General features: G+C 37.7%; 2 protein-coding genes across 2 annotated transcripts; both read right to left on the bottom strand.

Moving 5' to 3' along the window:
- Positions 1-3,248: 3,248 nt before the first annotated feature.
- On the bottom strand, positions 3,249-4,985 carry ankrd39 (ankyrin repeat domain 39). Its single transcript, XM_056246894.1, has 5 exons — positions 4,979-4,985; positions 4,602-4,700; positions 4,415-4,518; positions 4,133-4,336; positions 3,249-3,398 (listed from the first exon to the last, which is right to left on the bottom strand). The coding sequence occupies exons 2-5, from the start codon at positions 4,690-4,692 to the stop codon at positions 3,249-3,251; spliced, it is 549 nt and encodes a 182-aa protein (XP_056102869.1). The 5' UTR covers positions 4,693-4,700; positions 4,979-4,985.
- Positions 4,986-7,200: 2,215 nt separating this feature from the next.
- On the bottom strand, positions 7,201-19,220 carry kctd9a (potassium channel tetramerization domain containing 9a). The gene is made up of 12 exons (XM_056246892.1): positions 19,028-19,220; positions 17,778-17,899; positions 17,197-17,240; positions 15,962-16,058; positions 13,582-13,640; positions 13,346-13,474; positions 12,987-13,054; positions 12,446-12,541; positions 12,211-12,360; positions 12,017-12,122; positions 10,983-11,116; positions 7,201-8,215 (listed from the first exon to the last, which is right to left on the bottom strand). The coding sequence occupies exons 1-12, from the start codon at positions 19,073-19,075 to the stop codon at positions 8,099-8,101; spliced, it is 1,170 nt and encodes a 389-aa protein (XP_056102867.1). The 5' UTR covers positions 19,076-19,220; the 3' UTR covers positions 7,201-8,098.
- Positions 19,221-21,659: the final 2,439 nt, after the last annotated feature.

Below are 21,659 nucleotides of genomic sequence, written 5' to 3' on the forward strand. Positions count from 1 at the left end.
AAGACTGCCGACCTGACTGCTGTCCAGAAGGCCATCATTGACACCCTCAAGCAAGAGGGTAAGACAGAAAGAAATTTCTGAACAAATAGGCTGTTCCCAGAGTGCTGTATCAAGGCACCTCAGTGGGAAGTCTGTGGGAAGGAAAAAGTGTGGCAAAAAAACGCTGCACAACGAGAAGAGGTGACCGGACCCTGAGGAAGATTGTGGAGAAGGACCGATTCCAGACCTTGGGGGACCTGCGGAAGCAGTGGACTGAGTCTGGAGTAGAAACATCCAGAGCCACCGTGCACAGGCGTGTGCAGGAAATGGGCTACAGGTGCCGCATTCCCCAGGTCAAGCCACTTTTGAACCAGAAACAGCGGCAGAAGCGCCTGACCTGGACTACAGAGAAGCAGCACTGGACTGTTGCTCAGTGGTCCAAAGTACTTTTTTCGGATGCAAGCAAATTTTGCATGTCATTCGGAAATCAAGGTGCCAGAGTCTGGAGGAAGACTGGGGAGAAGGAAATGCCAAAATGCCTGAAGTCCAGTGTCAAGTACCCACAGTCAGTGATGGTCTGGGGTGCCATGTCAGCTGCTGGTGTTGGTCCCCTGTGTTTTATCAAGGGCAGGGTCAATGCAGCTAGCTATCAGGAGATTTTGGAGCACTTCATGCTTCCATCTGCTGAAAAGCTTTATGGAGATGAAGATTTCATTTTTCAGCACGACCTGGCACCTGCTCACAGTGCCAAAACCACTGGTAAATGGTTTACTGACCATGGTATTACTGTGCTCAATTGGCCTGCCAACTCTCCTGACCTGAACCCCATAGAGAATCTGTGGGATATTGTGAAGAGAAAGTTGAGAGACGCAAGACCCAACACTCTGGATGAGCTTAAGGCCGCTATCGAAGCATCCTGGGCCTCCAGAACACCTCAGCAGTGCCACAGGCTGATTGCCTCCATGCCACGCCGCATTGAAGCAGTCATTTCTGGAAAAGGATTCCCGACCAAGTATTGAGTGCATAACTGAACATAATTATTTGAAGGTTGACTTTTTTTTAAATTAAAAACACTTTTTTTATTGGTCGGATGAAATATGCTATTTTTTTTAGATAGGAATTTTGGGTTTTCATGAGCTGTATGCCAAAATCATCAGTATTAAAACAATAAAAGACCTGAAATATTTCAGTTGGTGTGCAATGAATCTAAAATATATGAAAGTCTAATTTTTATCATTACATTATGGAAAATAATGAACTTTATCACAATATGCTCATTTTTTGAGAAGGACCTGTATATAGATTTAGAGAATAACTACCTTTAGAGGGACTTAGTGCTTTGGAACTTTTGGAAAATTTGGGAATAGAAACTATGGTTACTGGAAGAAAATAACATCACAACAAAGAAGGCTAAGTTCATGACCAAATTATTTGGCTGATTTAAAAGTTAAAAAGATTTTTCTTTGTTAAACTATTTGCGGTTAAAGCTACCCCAGTCGCTAGACTGCCAGTAAGGAGGCTATTTGGCCCAAACCCTTTCCTGTTTGTTCTTGTGGGAAAACTGACTCATGCTGGAAAAAAACATGCCACGTAAGTGTGTGTGTGTAAGGGCAGAATTTCACATGAAACAGTATAAGAACAATCAAAGAGGATTGCTGAATGAATCCAAATTATGTAAAGTGGAGGAAGTTTGTCAGCTGACCAATCTGATGGATTTGTGAAATATTGGATAATTAATTAGAGCAACAATAAATAAAGCAACAGTTTAAACAGAAGCAGCAAACCGTTAAGAATTGGTTTTCTGCATAGTTTATTTAGTCGCATATCAAGCAAAAATGGAGAACCTTTTTATTTTCCACAGATTTCAAACCTTCTTCAAAAGTGTTCAAGTTCTTGGAAATGCACAAAATAGGACTTATTTGCGTTCTGTGTTCAAAATAATTATTATACAAGCAGTTTTTATGACCTCAAAGCAATATCTACTTTGCATGTACTTTCAAAAAACAATTGTCACACCACTATTTAGGTGACAGATAAAAGCAGAAAGCTCCATTAAAATAGTAATGGTGATCAATCATAGCACCTAACAACATTTAAGACATTTCTCTTTATATAGAACATAACATATGCATACATACTCCATCTCTTCTCAAAAGGCAAGTGTTGTTTATAAAAAACATTATGACAATACAAAATAATATTATTCAAATTCAATAAAACAGAAAAGCATGTGTATTTTATTACAAACCAACATAAGAGTCCATTTTGTGTACTCACATTTTTCTTTCTGAAAAAAAAGGCAATTCCAGATCAGGTTCAGATGTTCATAAAATAACTGGCTCCCAAATAGTCACTGGTCGAAGCTCCACATTTCTCCCTCTGATATTTGTATTCGTCCTAAATATTGTGTGAAGATTGTCACTAATGACTAACTCTTTGACTAACAACCAATTTCAGTTGGCAGTCTGACTCCACCTCCATCACTAACACACGGGTGTGCGTGCATACCCCTGGTCACAGAACCAATGGCTCACTACACCACAAAACCCAAAAAGCTAGTTATTTTAGTCGATAAAGTTTTAAATATGGATATTTTTCTGGATATCCTATATTAACCCCCGGGACCGCATGGAGCACTTGGATGGATAGCTCAACAATCCCTGAGCTGTTGTTATTTAATGCAACAGAACCACATAAATCAAAGTTTGCTTCGAAATGGATCACCCTTTGCTATGCAGTTATAACTCAGCATTGATCTGTACTGTAACTAGCGTGTGCCAAGAACATATTTTAAAGCAGTTTATCGTCTTCATATAGGATATCTGGTGCTGGATATGAAGTTCTCCAGAAGCATCAATCCTGGGTTTCCTTATTCAGTGCACATAAACAGTACTATCACCCTCTACTGGAGAAAACTATCCTTTTAGCAAGGCCATCAACAAGTAAAGATTTTTGGATCACGAAATGTTGTAGTTAAAGCATCTACCATGAGCGGCTAACTGCTCATGCTAACCAGACAAACCTTGCTCACTCCATGTAAAATTGGCATCCAGCAAAATGTGCCACGGATTCAAGACTTTTTGTTCATCTGGTCACATTTAGTCGCAGTGAATCGACTCTTGTAGGCTCTCACAACATGAGGAAAGGCTTGTGTAACCATAACGACCAACTTTTATGCCTCTTTTCAACCATAAGACACACTGATTTACAAGGCACAGTTTCATAATCCTTAATGAAAAAGCATTTAAAAGCAAGTAAGTTAGATAGGGTCATTGTGATGGTCTCAGGAACTCCCAAACTCTGTCCTTCTCTGGACAGAGATCGAAAGGTATGCATGATCTTTTATCCTTCACAACTCGCAAGGCCGGGAAGCGTTTCGCCAACAGCTCACAAACCGTGAAATGCCTCCTTTCAGCAGCCTGTGTGCATATACAAACACAAGCACGAAAATGAATAGACCTTAATCAGGGTAGCGACATGTTTAACTTTTGACAGGAATGAAAACAAGGCTGTGAGGTGTAGAATTACAGTGTGTTCAACAGATTGTACTGTGGTTTAACAACATTCATTGTTCAGCTGATGAATCGCTTTCCAAAAAAAGTCGAAAAAACAGTTTTGAAAATATATCATCGAGGACCTTTATACAGTAGCCATTTTAAGACTGTAAGTCTGCCTTGTTTTCATCTGCATGAAAGGGATAGTTCACCCAACAATACAAATTCTGTCATTAATTGCTCACCTTCAAACCTGTAAGACTTTCATTCATCTTCAGAACACAGATGATGATCTTTTTGATGAAATCTAAAAGCTTTCTGTTCAACCATTGACAGCTACTCAACTACCACTTTGACGCTTCAGAAAGTTCATAAAGAGATCGTAAAACTAATCCATTTGAATTGAGCGGTTTAGTCCAAATTTTCTGAAGAGACTCGATCGCTTTATATGATGAAAAGTCTTACAGGTTTGGAACGACATGAGGGTAAGTAATGACAGAATATTTATTTTTGGGTGAACTATCCCTTTAAATTCAATATGCCAGATCTAACCTGACTAAGGTCTGTTACTTGGAGCCTACATTTTAAAAACAAGTTCTATTAAGAATTAAATAAAATGGTGAGTTCGTCAAATATAGCCATGTTGAGAACACCACTACCTTATGAAGTGGTGTTGATCCATCATCATCAGTCAGACATGGATCGGCCCCACGGTCCAACAGTAGCTTGAGCACACTGTGGTGTCCGCAGTAAGACGCCCTATGAAGTGGTGTCGCCCCGCCACGAGTCTGTGCATTCACACAAGCGCCACTGTCCAGGAGTAACTCACACACTGACAGATGACCTGCTCGACTGGCATAATGCTGCTCCAAAGAATAAGAAGGTCTGGGTTATGCATTATGAGATGTTTGCATTAGTGGTGAATTATAAAATGAACAAACCAAAGCAGTGTAGTGTGCCTGGTCCCTCATATTTGGATCAATTCCTTTTTTAATCAACGCCCTGACTCTCTCCACATCTCCATCCATTGCAGCTGACCAAATACCTATAAACAAGCAATTCACATGTTTTTGATATACCAACATTGTGTGACATGATGATATATGAACATAAGCAAGGGGGATGCACCTCTCTCAAAGTCCATCTCCTCCAGGGTTTGATGGACGCTTGGTGTTGAGCGATGGGCACTACAGGTGCATTGACTTCCATGGGAATCCATCCTAAATGCTATAAACCAGCATAGACCACAGTTTTGTGATATATAAAGTGAAGTGTAAAGTGGATGTAAGTTTAAAGAACTGTGTGTGAAATAAACGTGGTTATATTTTGCCATATCAAAGATAAACATCACATATTTGTTATGGACACTAATGACTAAATCAGTTCAGCTCTTGTTCACATTTAGCTGCCTGATAATGAACAATTGACACTTTTGTTTAAGTAACTGAAACAGTTCAAATTCAGAACAACCAACACCTATAAAAGGTGTAAAAAACTGTCATTACCTGCACATGAGTTCATTGAGTTGGAAAATACTGCAACATGAGCACTAGTGAAAGAGATGTGCAACTGAGTTCAACAAAACGAATAGCCTTTCAAAATAAAAGTCCTGCTTATGAGACGTACCATTGACATACCAAAATAAAAGTCCTCCAGTAGGCGGCATACCATTGGATCGTTTTGGTTGGGCTAGTCTTAGGCCCCATCCACACTACTGCGTTTTAGTTTAGAAACGGATAATTAAAACGAATACGATCTCCGTCCACACCAGCGTTTTAGCTGCGTATTAGAATTGATCTCCGTCCACATTAAAACGACTGAAAACGCGGATCACGTGACCATTCACCAACACTGGGCATGCGCGTGCCGGTGTAAACACAACTTCATTGATAAAATTATCCCACCATGCTCTGGGTTAACCCCAAACCTACGCTCCATGTACGCTCAACGCCGCCGCTGCACACGGGGAATTGTCACAGATCGCTCGAATAATAGCTTGACTCCGGCGCATGTAGGCAGTTATAGCGCTGTAAAATGCAGAATTTACTTGTACAACAGCTGCTAGCAAAGATATACGCCATGACTGATGACACCCAATCATAGAGCCGAGCGTGAGCCTCTACTACGTCATCGTTTCTAAAGTCCTCCGTCTTGACCCGTCTACACTAAAACGCCCTCCGGAGATTCAAAACGAAAAACGGATCGGCAGCGTTTCTAAACTTCTCCGTTTTGGGTCTCGGTTTTCGCCGTTTTAGTGTGGACGGGAGGTGCAAACGTAGCAAAAGGTCTCCGTTTTTAAACGAAAACGCAGTAGTGTGGACGGGGCCTTAAACTATCCTTGTTTGTTGTTGTTTTTGTCAACAAATGTATGAGTTTTGTGAGCACATATGGGTTTGCTGTCTGAGTGTCCACATTAATTTGACCATGTATGGAGACTGAGACAGACAGTTTAGATAAGATTATTTCTAATATGCTGATTTGCTGCTCAAGAAACATTATTATTCGTTATTAATATCCACAAAAATATTAAGCATAAACTGTTTTTAACACTGATAATAAGAAATTATTATTTCTTCAGCAGCAAATCAGCATATTAGAATGATTCCTGAAGGATCACGTGACAATGAAGTCTTATGTTGCTGAAAAATTAAGGTTTGATCACAGGAATAAATTACATTTTTAAATATATTAAAATAGAAAACGGTTACTTTAAATTGTAATAATATTTCGCAACATTTATAAATTTACTGCATTTTTGATCAAATAAATGTAGCTGTGGTGAGCATAAGAAAAAATCTTAGCTGACCCCAAACCTTTGAATGTTAGTGCATTTATCTCCACACACATAAATAAAGACAGACAACCAGACTTTGATTATAACAGTCTATTTATGGAAATACACTTCCGTAATAGAGTGCAACAGGGTTCGGTAAAGAGAGAACCGATAGATCCTCCCCTCCACCACTTACATAAATACAGCCTGATACATAAATAAATAGCTTGCACCCTTTCCATAAGGGTCTGATATACATAGAGATCACACTTAAAGTGCAAAAGTCTATTTTGATTGCCTTCATTTAACAGGATTGATGGAGTACCTACAATAACATTTGTAAATGAAAATCAACAGCATGTTTTATAACAAAAAACACTGAAAAGTCAGAAATCTCTGACCGAGATGGTTAGGTTTTCATTTAACCATGCAGCAAATAATCTAGGAATAGTTGAGCAGCCTTTTATAAATGTGCTACTTCTTACTACACAGAATTTCTGGACACAAACGCACAAAGTCAAACAAAAAGTGGGACAGTGGGATTGATGAGCATATGTTATATCGGAAACACTTTACTTTACAATAAGGTCTCTTTTGTTAACATGATTTATTGTGTTAACAAACATGAACTAACAACGAGCAATACAATCTTTGTTAATGTTAGTTAATAAAAATACTGTCGTTCATTGTTTGTTCAAGTTAGTTCACAGTGCATTAACTAACAGATATAATAATGGATTAGTAAATGTTGAAATTAACATTAACTAAGATTAATAAATGTTGTAGAAGTATTGTTTATTCTTCGATTATGTTAACTAATGTAGTTAACTAATGAAACCTTATTGTAAAGTGTGACCGTTATATCATGATGAGCATTATAAGGAAGCACTGGATTTGATAATGACCCGACAAACATCCCATGAAAATTTTTGGTGTGGGTTGGTCACTTCAACATTTCACTTCAATGAAAAATAAAAAAATGGGGAAAATAAGAACTGCATACCATTTCCACATATTATAAAATGATATGATAAAATAGCATATTGGCACCACTGGTTAATTATTGTGCATATTAACCTATGGCTAAGTGTTATTACACAGTTATCAAAAATGAAATAGGTTTTGCAAGAATGCAGCAAAATGTGGTTTGCATTTGGTTGAAGTCTTTGTCTGACTGCATGGATTTAATAACTAAAAATGGCTAAAAACAAGAACGGGTTATATGGGAGGTAGATCAACAAATGGCAAATCGAAAAACAAAATAAGCAATTAATGTCGTTTATGTGTAAATGTAAAAACAGAAAATATAAGAGCTGTACATTTATGTTGCATATTTGACACCAGAACTGTCAGTTATGAGATGTTTAAGGTATATTATTCCATATACAAAAGGCTACTATTATATGAGTTTGTTTCGCCTGCGGTAAGCTGTGCAACAATAAGCCTCCTATAAATTCATTGATAAATCTAAAATTCGATAGACATATTTGGTTGTACTGATTGATTGAAATGTTGACTTCATTATTTGAGACGAAACACAACATGAAACGTATACATTCAGTGAAATCGAACAATAGTTCAACACAAAGCATAATTAAAAACAAAAGCAAAAGTTTGGTTTGACAAACGTCCTTTTTAAATATTTGGAATCTCTACGATAAGCTTTCGCTATGTTGGCCATGACTGCAGACCCTGGATGTGCACTAGTGCATGAGAGTAAAGCTCAAAGATTAGAGGTGGGCAAACCAAGTGCTAGTGTTGCATACGGTTCCACGGGAGCGTGAAACGGGGGTGAGGGAGTGCTGGGAATAGCTGGCTGGTGAGGTTTCTGGGCAGGGAACGATGTAATTGGTTATCTCACACTTTGGGACATGTGCAGTGGAGTCAGCATCTCCTCAAAGATGGCTCCTTTCACATTTGAACCACGCAGATTCGCTTCCTGTAGATCACAGCCTGAGAGATCGCAGTTCTGCACACACAATACAGAAAATGTTTTTCAGTGCAATAATGGTGTCACTAGATGCCACAGAATAACACACCTTCAATCAACACTGGCTGCGTTTACATAGACGCTAAATAATCCGACAGTAATCAGCCTAGAGCACAGTCGAAATAAAGAAGTCACATGTCACTCGGAATGAACTGACCAATGACTCGACAGGACATGTAAACGCTTGGACAGTTTGTCTGGAATGTTCTCAGCACGTGCAATGATGTAGAAGTGGCGCAATGATGTAGAAATGGCGCAATGATGTAGAAATGGCGCAATGATGTAGAAATGGCGCAATGATGTAGAAATGGCGTAATGATGTAGAAATGGCGCAATGATGTAGAAATGGCGTAATGATGTAGAAATGGCGTAATGATGTAGAAATGGCACATGATGTAGAAATGGCGCAATGATGTAGAAATGGCGCAATGATGTAGAAATGGCGCAATGATGTAGAAATGGCACATGATGTAGAAATGGCGCAATGATGTAGAAATGGCGCAATGATGTAGAAATGGCGCAATGATGTAGAAATGGCGCAATGATGTAGAAATGGCGTAATGATGTAGAAATGGCGCAATGATGTAGAAATGGCGTAATGATGTAGAAATGGCACATGATGTAGAAATGGTGCAATGATGTAGAAATGGCGCAATGATGTAGAAATGGCGCAATGATGTAGAAATGGCGCAATGATGTAGAAATGGTGCAATGATGTAGAAATGGCGCAATGATGTAGAAATGGCGCAATGATGTAGAAATGGCGTAATGATGTAGAAATGGCGCAATGATGTAGAAATGGCGTAATGATGTAGAAATGGCACAATGATGTAGAAATGGCGCAATGATATAGAAATGGCGTAGTGGTGCAATGATGTAGAAATGGCACATGATGTAGAAATGGCGCAATGATGTAGAAATGGCACAATGATGTAGAAATGGCGCAATGATATAGAAATGGCGTAGTGGTGCAATGATGTAGAAATGGCACATGATGTAGAAATGGCGCAATGATGTAGAAATGGTGCAATGATGTAGAAATGGCGCAATGATGTAGAAATGGCGCAATGATGTAGAAATGGCGCAACGATGTAGAAATGGCGTAATGATGTAGAAATGGCGCAATGATGTAGAAATGGCGCAATGATGTAGAAATGGCGCAATGATGTAGAAATGGCGTAATGGTGCAATGATGTAGAAATGGCGTAATGGTGCAATGATGTAGAAATGGCGCAATGATGTAGAAATGGCGCAATGATGTAGAAATGGTGCAATGATGTAGAAATGGTGCAATGATGTAGAAATGGCGCAATGATGTAGAAATGGCGCAATGATGTAGAAATGGTGCAATGATGTAGAAATGGTGCAATGATGTAGAAATGGTGCAATGATGTAGAAATGGCGCAATGATGTAGAAATGGTGCAATGATGTAGAAATGGCGCAATGATGTAGAAATGGTGCAATGATGTAGAAATGGTGCAATGATGTAGAAATGGCGTATTGACGAGTGGAATGTGTTTTTGTTTTTTAACAAAGCTGTGTCAATCTAAAATTCTCCTTCCACTCATCGTTTGTGAAAAGGCGCAGGAAGCGTCCCAGCAGGCTTTGCTTCGGACTCTCCTCCTCAGACGCCTTGTTTTGGGCACAGGAAGGGTTGTTTTTACTGCTTGATAAATATAAGCAGCACGGCACAAAGGGTCATGTGCTAGTCTTCTCCTGATTAGGACTCGCAATAGGTATTAAAGGGATAATTCAACCAAAAACAGAATGCAGGTTTTGCAAAATTCGGCTGCCAGAATCCTTTCTAGAACTATTATACGAAACCATATTACTCCCGTTTTGGAGTCTTTGCACTGGCTTCCCATTAGGTTTAGGGTGGACTTCAAAATTTTTATGCTTACTTACAAGGCACTGCATGGTTTGGCACCTCAATATTTGACCGAGCTTTTAACTCCATACACTCCAAAACGTGATCTCCGTTCTTCGGAAACTGGTCTTTTAACTGTTACCTCAACTCGTTTGAGATTAATGGGAGATAGGGATTTTTCGTCATTAGCTCCAAAACTTTGGAATTCTCTACCGATTGAGATCAGGCAAGCCAAATCTTTTGGTATTTTTAAATCTCAGCTTAAAACTCATTTTTTTTAGGTTAGCTTTTAATTGATTTATTGTCTTTTATGTTTATTTTACTGTGCATTATGTCTCTTTGTGTGTTGTATCTTTGCTGTTTTAATTGTTTTTGTACAGCGCTTTGAGATAATAAAGGTTATTATTATTATTATAAAAAACGAAAATTCTGTCATTTACTACATACAATTTACAAATTGTTCCAAACCTGCATTCATTTCTTTCTTCTGCTGAACACAAATGTCGGTAACCAAACAGTTGATGGACCCAATTGACTTTCCATAGTACTATGAAAGTCAATGGGGTCAATCAACTGTTTGGTTACCCATATTCTTCAAAATATCTTATTTTGTGTTCAGCAAAAGAAAGAAATTCATGCAGGTTTGGAACAACTTGAGGGCGAGTAAATGATGACAGAATTTTCATTTTTGGGTGAACTATCCCTTTAAGACTGCTTTTTAAAACAATGGAAAGGAGGATGGTTAGTCTAAAACAACAGCTGGAAACTTTGTGTGCTTTTCAAAAGATCAATCCGATTTGAAGCTTGTGACATATAAACGCACACATTAACCCGATCAATTTATTAAGAGTAAACGCAGCTACTGCAGCTACTCTCACCTCGAGATCTGTGCCGGCTAATGTAGCACCTCGCAGGTTACAGTTCTTCAGCTTAGCATTCTTCAGCGTAGCCACACGCAGATTAATACCAGTCATCTGACTGCCCTCCATGTCAACTCCTTTTAGATTAGCCCCTAAAGCGCACAGAGAGTAACATGACAATGCAACGTTAAAGGGTTAGTTCACTCCAAAATGAATATGCTGTCAGTAATTACACTCCCTCATGTTGTTCCAAACCCGTCAGACTTTCGTTCATCTTCGGAACACAAATTAAGATATTGTTGATGAAATCTGAGAGCTGGATCACTCCTCCATAGGCTTCTTAAGGGATCGAAACTTGCCGGCCCAAAAGTTAGTAAAGAAATCGTTAAAATAGTCCGAGTGACTACAGTGGCTCAACCTTAAGTTTATCAAGCGACGAGAATACTTTTTGTGCGCAAAAAAACAAACAAAAATAACGACTTTATTCAACTATTAATTTCCTTCTCTGTGGGGCTCGAGTGAGTTCACGTAGTGATATTTCGCAAAGCTTCTGTGTTGTACGCCACACACATCACACACACATGACCAGCGTCGGCCAATAGTGAGCCTGCGTGTGACGTGCAACACAGAAGCGCTGCGTAGTTTCACTACGTGAACTCACTCGAGCCCCACAGAGAAGGAAATTAATAGTTGAATAAAGTCGTTATTTTTGTTTGTTTTTTGCGCACAAAAAGTATTCTCGTCGCTTGATAAACTTAAGATTGAGCCACTGTAGTCGCTCGGACTATTTTAACGATGTCTTTAATAACTTTTGGGCCGGCCAGTTTCAATCCCTTAGAAGCCTATGGAGGAGTGATCCAGCTCTCAGATTTAATCAAAAAATATCTTAATTTGTGTTCCGAAGATGAACGAAAGTCTTACGGGGTTGGAACCACATGAGGGTGAGTAATTACTGACAGCATTTTCATTTTTGGGTGAACTATCCCTTTAATGTGGCATAATTTCCATTAGCAATGATGTTCTATGACTAATTCTGTGTGCAGGAGTTTTACCCTCTAGATTGGCCTTGAGCCCAGAGGGATCCTCAAAGTTACATCCTTTAAGGGACGCTCCCTCTGCGTTGGAGCAGAGCATCTTCACGCCCTGAAGATTAGCACCCTGGAGCACAGAAGAAAGTGATCAAGCAACACTTCATATCAGGTCGAGAGGATTAAAACCAAACGAAAGCGAGAGATGGTCAGCTCACATCCAGGTTGGCTCCGGAAAGGTCCGCTCTCTCCAGGTTTGAGCAGCACATGTTTGCATAGGTGAGATTGCAGCGACTCAGATTTGCCATTTTAAAATTAATATAGCGCAAATCCAGCCGAGAAAGGTCCGCTCCACTGAAATTAAGACCCTGAGAGGGGAAAAAGACACCTCAATACCAACATCAGACTGACTAATACACCTGACTGAACAGTTCTGAAACTAAAGTCTTCTACCTGACAGCGTAGCTCTGATTTGGTTGGTGTAGCCAGCAGAAAACGAACAAATTCCTTCCGTGAGAGTGGAGAGTGGTCTTCAGGTGGATGAGAATTCTGCACATCATGGAAAAATTGTATTAAACGTATGCATATACACAACCTCTAAAAGTTTGGGGTCAGAAAGAGGTTTTATTTTTGGAAAGAAATTAGTACTTTGACTTTGATTAAAATTGATACAACTATTAAGCAGCACAACTGTTTTCAACACTGATTATAATTAGAAATAAGCACCAAATCATCAAATTAGAATGATTTCTGAAGGATCATGTGACACTGAAGATTGGAGTAATGATGCTGAAAATTCAGCTTTGATCACAGGAACAAATTACATTTTACAATATATTACAATAGAAAACAGTTATTTTAAATTGTAATATTTCACAACAATACTCTTTTTACTGTATTTTTTATCCAATAAATGGAGCCTTGGTTAGTTGACGAAGAAGAAAACTTTTGAAAGATAGTGTATAATATATATATATATATATATATATAATACCTTAATGGTGACTTCTAGTTGCTCTGCCAGTTGCTCAATTCCAAAGAATCGAGCTTCTTCTAGTACTCCTATAAAACATAAAACATTCAACTAACTAAAGAATAAAAGTGACTTAGGTTATGACAAGAATATATTTTTGTTATTAATTACAATTATTTATTGAACAATGGTGTATTTTTATAAAATTTTCCATGGCTGTTACTTTATAACAAACCTTGAATTATAGTGATTTACCAAGATTAACATTTATTGCAATAATCTACACGCCAAACCTGAATGTACCATCTAATGTATACCTAATAAACTAGATAAGAACTATCATCTGAGAATGCTTTAGTTCACATTCAGGCCTCACTCACCAAGTAAGTTGATTCCTTCATTGACAATAATCTGGCCATGCCTCAGGTAGTTCAGGATGGGCTCAAAGTACTCTGGGCTTCGATCAATGAGGTAAGCCCCTCGTTCGTCCTGCTTATTGCCCCATACATCTGCAGATCAAGAAAGCGGGGGGAAAGAAATCTGATAAAACTGTGCAACAACCAGCAAAACAAACAATGCTTAAATCAATCAGTGAGTGTACGGGAACTAAACTTACCCTTCTCTCTGAACATGTGTGCCAGCATGCTGTCAGGCTCCTTACTCACAAGAGTACTCCTTAAACAAGAGCAAACACAGAGAGCAGACATCAGAATACACACCTAAACGACAGACCAGTGCAGACTAGTGTTGTTTTAGCATTATTTATATCATTGGTGTCCAATCAAGCTCCTGGAGGGCCACTGTCCTGTAAAGTTTAACTCAAACCCCAATTAAACACACCTGAACCAGCTAATTACGGTCTTACTAAGCATACTAGAAACTTCCAGCCAGATGTGTTGAGGCAAGTTTCAGCCAAACTCTGCAGGACAGTCAGTGGCCCTCCAGAACCGAGTTTGGACACCTCTGATTTATGTACTATTTATTAAACTACCGGGCTGTTGAGTGCTTGATTCTGATTGGTTGAGGAACCTTCTAAGGTGTGTAATTATTTTCAGGGAAACGCACGGCTAAAGTAGTTCCAGCAAGGTCTTGACCGCATTACTGTTTCATATCACTTCGCCAAATGATTTCAGTTATTTCAAAGGTCCTTAAAACCGACAACAGCAAAAGAACCAAAACCTACAACGACACTGACCTAGCAAATAAATATAGTAAACAAAAATTATCTTCCACTCAGACGCATACACATACAGTACGGACACACACACGCAAAGAAACGTGTTGTCAGCGCTGCTCTGACGATTTTATCAGTAAAATAGTTAAGTAACTTAAAAGATACATGACATTTCTCACTAGAGAGGTAATAAACAGCTAGTGATGCACCGATGTGAAAATTGTGGCCGATACCGATAACCGATATTAATATTGCTTTTATGGCCGATACCGATATCGATGTCGATATCTCTGTATAGAAAACACATAGCGAGGATTAGGGCTGCACGATATTGATAAAAAATGACATTGCGATGTTTTATTTTTCTGCGATATATATTGCGATTATAAAAACAATTTCACCAGATGACTTGAATAGCTCTATTTGGAAAGAATGAATCATTCTAGAATGACTGGGGTGGTTTTGTCATGGAGTAAATCCGCATAGAAACTAATATTAATAGTTAATGTTAACTAATGTAGTTTACTAGACTTTAATAAATGGAACCTTATTGTAAAGTGTTTCCGATTTATGTCTCTTGAGTTCAGTGTTGGACAGATCAGTTGTTTTAACCATTCATTAAAGTGAATCGGTTCAAAGGAGTCATTAGTTCGCGAATCGGACGTGTCATTAACGGACCACGGCACACGTTGTGTGATTATCCAGGCAATTTAGGACGTCGCACAAGATTTGTCTCAACACAGAAAACATTTCATCACTAGATAGATTTTTGTTTTGTTTATTGAAAGTGTGGTTTATGTCATCTGAATGTGTGGAAAGCTTTTCAGAGAAGATAAGGCAACGTTATTTTAGCACAATTCACAACCAATGGTAGTTCAGAAAAAAAACAGCGCGCAAGTTCCAGTCTTCTTGCGCTTGATGTTTAAACTGACAGGACTTGGGCTTGTACATGCGCTCGTGCAAAAACAAACATCCCCGCCCCCACACTCACATCTACACACACGTCAAAAACACAGGAATGATTATCGGCCTGTTCACATTGGCCCTATTTTGACATCGGAACGATACCGATGTGTAAAAAATGTACCATATCGGCCGATATATCGTGCACCACTAATAACAGCGCTGTTCTTGAAGCAGATAAAAGTACAGTTTTCGCTATTAGTAAAGATGCTGCTGCCAAACAGTGTTGAGAGACACACTCTGGTAATTCTTAACCTCTCTCTCTCTCTCTCTCTCTCTCTCTAATAAATGCATTAGTCTCCTATCAATGGCTCAAGCCTTCGTTACTAGCTCTAAAATGATGTTTTGGAATTAAGAAATGGAGGAGTGGAATTAGATGCGTAAGAAATCAATCCTACACACGAGTTTTAAGGACAAAAACCTGACAAATCTCTTGAAAAATAACATCTGAACAATGTCTTGAGGTGTGGTAGCCATAGTATAAGCGGAATAATTGACTCCAGTCCATTGAATTATTAGAAAATAATGCACACCTGAGGTGTGATTATCTACCACTTCGGGTGTGCATTATTTTCGAATAATTCAACGGACCATTGTCAATTATTCCTTACTTACGGTAATATAACCACTCAAGATTAAGCATTGCTGTGATTTTACTATGGTTAAGATGGTTTCCTTCTTGCCTAAAAACACCTCTTAACTATCGTCAAATCACAGCCTTTCGCTTTATTTCCTTTCACTCATTTATTAATTTACAAAAAATATCTATTAAGAGTTGTTACAGTCATAGATAAGAACTTGATATTTCAATGAAAGTTACAGTAAGCCAACAAGACAGCAAATCATGCTGCATGGTTACCTAGTGGTTGTGAAATGGCGCCCACCAATATTCAGCGTCAGCCAATCAGTGTGCGATCCTGAGATGTCATCTGACGTTTTCCCATCACTCTGAGGATCTAAAACACAAACACAGTCATAGTTTTACACACTGACCTTCAGTTTCACTGAATAATGATAATACGTTTTATGCAAAAGTGACTTTTTACACTTTTATGAAAAATGACTTTAAAGGGATAGTTCACTTTGAAATTAATTTTTGATATGTTTTAGCTTACCTCAAGGGCATCCAAGATGTAGGTGTCTTTGTTTCCGCAGTAGTTTCAATTTTGATATTTTTAGGTCAAACCGTTCTTGTCTGTCAGTCATATAATGCAGGTCTATGGTCACCACCTCAAAGAGCATGCACAGAGAAGTCCAAATTAAACATGATTTAATGACTCGTAAATGTAAGTACACATTGATGGCCTAAGACACGAAACGAGCGGTTTGTGTGAGAAAACGAACAGTATTTATATCGTTTTTACCTCTTGTAACCACAGCCACGTCCAAGTGATCTGAGGGCGCGGGCGCTTCGGTCTTTTCCGGCAAGCGCCGGGAGTGATCTCTCGCGCGTGTACGTCACACATTGTTTACACAGAACAGAGATTGTAGGTAAGACGGCTAATTGAAATGGTACTAATTTGCGCTTATCCGGGATGTTTAAACCGTCGTAAAAGAAAACAATTAAAAAAATAAAAAAATTGTATGAGTGAGGTATAAGCGCGAGAGATCACTTCCGGCGCTTGCCGGAAAAGACCGAAGCGCCCGCGCCCTCAGATCACTTGGACCTGGCTGTGGTTACAAGAGGTAAAAACGATATAAATACTGTTCGTTTTCTCACACAAACCGCTCGTTTCGTGTCTTAGGCCATCAATGTGTACTTACATTTACGAGTCATTAAATCATGTTTAATTTGGACTTCTCTGTGCATGCTCTTTGAGGTGGTGACCATAGACCTGCATTATATGACTGACAGACAAGAACGGTTTGACCTAAAAATATCAAAATTGAAACTACTGCGGAAACAAAGATACCTACATCTCGGATGCCCTTGAGGTAAGCTAAAACATACCAAAAATTAATTTCAAAGTGAACTATCCCTTTAAGCTATTCGTTGGTGTTCCCTCCTATAGGAATCCAGCTCATGTCCTTGGCATTTCAAACAGCATATTCTACCAGCTGAACTACAGGGAAAACAAAATGATGTTGGCTCACCGATGAAAGCGTCTCCTTCTGACACATATAGCACATCATCATCTCTGTGGAATACATACAATAACCAGTCAGTATATCCGAAACAATACCTCTCATTTGCCTATCCCACTCAAGAATCAAGTACAAGGCTGTAATCGGGTACACTTTATTTTGATGGTCCCCTTCAGAAGACATTATATTGAGTATAAGTAGTGCGGCACCTACATCATGGGGTGACTGAAAGGTGTTTTACTCATAAATTATATTTTCAACTTGAAAGTAAATATGCATATTGTATGTATTTTTTATAAAATGAATCATAGTAAATTCACTTCAAGATTAGAATATAATTTGGTAGAATAAAGGGTTAGGGTTAGTAGAAAAAAAGTTGACATGTAGATGTTAAGTTACTAGTCAACAGAATGTCTAAAGAGGACCATCGAAATAAAGTGTTACCAGGTCATCTTTGTTAACTCATTTGTTTATTTAAAGCAGGTTTAAATAACAGAGAATAGCAATTTGTTTTTCTTTTTTTCATATTGTTCCCATCATTGTCTTTCATAAATGAATGAATGAGTTGAAGAATGCCGATGCAACTGTACCTGATGAGCGCAATGTCATCTATAAGACCACCTTTCCCATTATATAGGTTACAAGCCCTGATTCCCAATTTATTGCTGGCGACTGTCAAAAGATCAGGCAGAGTCCCATAAACGGCTACAACCTGCAAAAGAAGCAAAGTCGTGAAGGCATTAATATTGCAATGTTTGCATTACAGACAGTGTTAGAATGTTTATTACAATAATTGGTCACACTTTATTTTAAGGTGTCTGTGTTACAGTGTAATTATACATTTAAGTACTGAGTAATATTAATTAACTACATACTTACTATAGGGTTGGGGTTTGGTAGTATTAGTAAGTTGCACGTAATTATGCATAATTTATAGTTATTACTATAGTAACTAAATGTAACATATGTAACAAGGACACTGTAAAATATAGTGTTACCCAATAATTATTATGGAAACACTTTATAATAAGGTTCCATTTAGTAAAAAGTGGTTAACTACACTAGTTAACATGAAATCTTTTTAAATCTCAGTTAATGTTAATGTCAACATTTATTAATACATTATTACAATCTGTTTATATTAGTTAATGGACCTGAGCTTATATGAACTAAAAAGGACCAGTTGTATTTTTAATAACTAATGCTAACAAAGATTAATAAACAAAACTAATGTATTGTTCATTGCTCGTTCATATTAGTTATAACTAACTTTAACTAATGGAACCTTATTGTAAAGTGTTACACCCTTATTAAAAAATCAACATTGAAAGTTGTTGTCTGGAAGGATAATGTGAATTAAGCAATATCTTTCACTATTATAGAATATTTCAATAAATATTCAATATTAGTATTGTAACTGAATACATATGAAATATGCATGTTTAGTATATAAATCAATAAAAATGTATATAGTAAAAATTATGTAAACAATATTTAAACGTATTAACTAGTTACGTCAATGCATTTATATTTAAACAATATAAATGTATTGACGTAACTAGTTAATGTAGGTAGTGTCAATAAAATACAGAAATGCATTTACGAGGTATAATAATAAACAATAATGTTACAATAACAGTAGTGCGAGCTCTTAGTGGCCTTAATCATATCGTCAGGAGTAATAACTTAAATGTTTTGAGTTCTAACAGTTTTCTGTGTCTTTATTACATAAATTGAAACACAGTAATAGTTTCATGCCATTGACAGGACATCACTGTCTGTCCACACAACACTTACTGGAGTTGGCCAAGCTAAACGTGTACTGCGTGTGTTCACTCACCTTGCCATTTTTGGAGGTTCCGTTGACAAAAAGCGTCACCCTTCGCATGCTTTGTTTGCACTAATTTAGAGTATTAACTGTACAAATACTAATAAATTAATATCTCGCTAACTTATCTATGTATTAAACTAATACCTACGTAAGGAGAGTAGGAAGAACCAACCTAGCTACATTGTATCAAGATGACGCAGTAGCTGTCCAATCAAAATGCGAATATTCTTGCAGACCTCGATGATTGACCAATCACAGGACGCGTTTCATAAACGGGGGCCTGCGGTTCGGACCAATCGGACACAATTGTGGCGTTGGTTATTTTAATGAAAAACTTGCCTGGTGAGAAGGGAATTTTGACGCAAGGGAAATGATTACCTCAGTGACTGTGGGCTGCTCAAGTCAAGCTACTCATTCATTACAAAGCCGTATTTAGGACTGCGGGAAGTATATATTCTGGAAGTCCCAACCTACGATAGACTGTGTAAACAAACTGTCAAGCTGAGGTAAAATAAAAAAAAAACAAATCCAAAATCTCATTCTCATTCACTCTCATTCTAATACAAAATTTAGAATTGCAAAAATTTGAATCAGGGGAATATGAAAAAATAAGTATTCGATGGTTTCAAAATGATATATGCAGCGTATATGCCTTTATACGACACTAGGGGGCAGAGTAGGACACGTCTTTTTATTTTATTTTATTTATTTATTTATTTAGATCCGCTTATTTCTTTCCCATAATTTTAACATGACATTCCAAAAAAATATCAATTGTTTCTTTACTCTTGTGTACTATATATTTTCTTTTGACAGCCTTCGCATGCACACACAATCTAAATTATCATTAAAATGTGTTTTTATTGACAAAACAAGTAGTATTATAAAGAATATGCATCAAATTGTACAAAAATTCACCCACATGCATTCAAGGGAAACTAATATAATAACATGAACATTATGATGTCCTATATACCGTAATTGTCTATAAAGATCTAATGCAAGAAAAGTAGTGATTTCTGCATGTTCACACTTGTTTATAATACTAATTGTTACTTTAGTAGTTCATATATTAGGTGCAATGAGAAACTCTTAATCTGTTAGAGCTACTCCAAATTTACAACTTAACTGTTCGAGTGAGCCTATGTATTATCTTTTGTAATACTGACAGTATTAAAACAATCCCCATAAGCTAATATTGTTATTTGGCCAACAGATGTGTTTGTTCTTCTATCTGGAGCATTTAGAAAAAATAAAATAGGCTACATGTAGAAGCATTGATAAAGACGTTAAACAATAAGGCAGCGAGTGATAATATCCTGCTTATAGCTGTCTGATTCTTACACGATGGCCTCAATCTTATCTTCTGTAGAAAGGCTGTCCTCCAGAATGTCCCAGTGTGTCTGTAACTGCCCACATACTCTGCAAACACAAGACCGATAATCACTTCTCTTGCTGTTGACAAAATTTCCTTCAGCTAAAGGGAAGTTTCCAGTTCTCCCTTGATTTCCCGTTCAGGTTATTTGGGTTGGGTATTGCCTTCTTGAAAAATAAATGAGATAAGAGCCATATGTGCACACACTATATAGAGTGTGTTTTCTTTACACAGGTTTACAGAGATAACGTTATGACCTGTTTTATATTCAAAATTGCTGTCAAGCATGTAAGGTTTTCCTCCTTAACTGACCTTGTAAGACTTATTAGTTATGTTATCAATTGGGATGTTACCCAGATTACTTCTAGTCTTATATTGTTTGACTGATTACACATTTAATCAGTAAATATGGAACCAAAGCACAGCTGTGCCACGGTTTAGTTTAGACTAGAAATACAACAAATCATACATGAGAAGAGATGTTGCTGCAAGAGAGAGGGGAAGTTATTTTGATTATAGATTACGAGGCACATGAATTAACAAAAAAATAAAAGATGCATGGAGAAATCATTAAAACATTTATACTGCGATATTCCATAAAATATAAGAATTGTCCATTTCGATGACTTTAAAAGAAATAGTTCACCCCGAAATAAAAATTCTGTCAGTATTTCTCCGTGGAAAATTTTTTGTGGAAATAATTCTTTTCACACTGGTCCTTTCCATACAACAATACTTCATAACCACCTCCATATACAGTGGAGAGCAGCATTGTCATATATTATCACTCTATGTATTATTTTTTATATAGAGAGATTTTTTTGCACGCACTCACACACACTAATGTAATATTTCAGAATATGGGTTTGAAATGGCATGAGGGTGAGTAAATATCAACCAATTTTTTCATTTTTGTGGTAAACGTTGACTGGTTTGCTGTAGGTCCACTTACAAGGTGACATACCTCCACTAAGCTATAGCAGTGTTAGAGTAAAAAGTACTGTACGGCATAAAGAGGGAAGTGTAAACAGCAGTTAGTACTAAGCTTCTGTCTTCATGCGTGACTTGTGTAAATTGTCTCTAAGCAACTGTGGCTCTCAATATGGTTCTGAAATGGCTAATGGCTTGTAAAGTTCACAGAAAATTATGATAAACAACTATCCTGAAAGGGAGAAGACTTTTATATTTACCCTCTAGTGTAACATGCCTTTTGAGTTGAGGGTTGCCGGTTGTGTTTCGCTGAGATGTTGCTGAGGCTGATGAAAG

Source organism: Rhinichthys klamathensis, unplaced genomic scaffold, assembly GCF_029890125.1.
Source record: "Rhinichthys klamathensis goyatoka isolate OS25496 unplaced genomic scaffold, OSU_Roscu_1.1 h1tg000040l_1, whole genome shotgun sequence".
Lineage (NCBI taxonomy): Eukaryota > Metazoa > Chordata > Actinopteri > Cypriniformes > Leuciscidae > Rhinichthys > Rhinichthys klamathensis.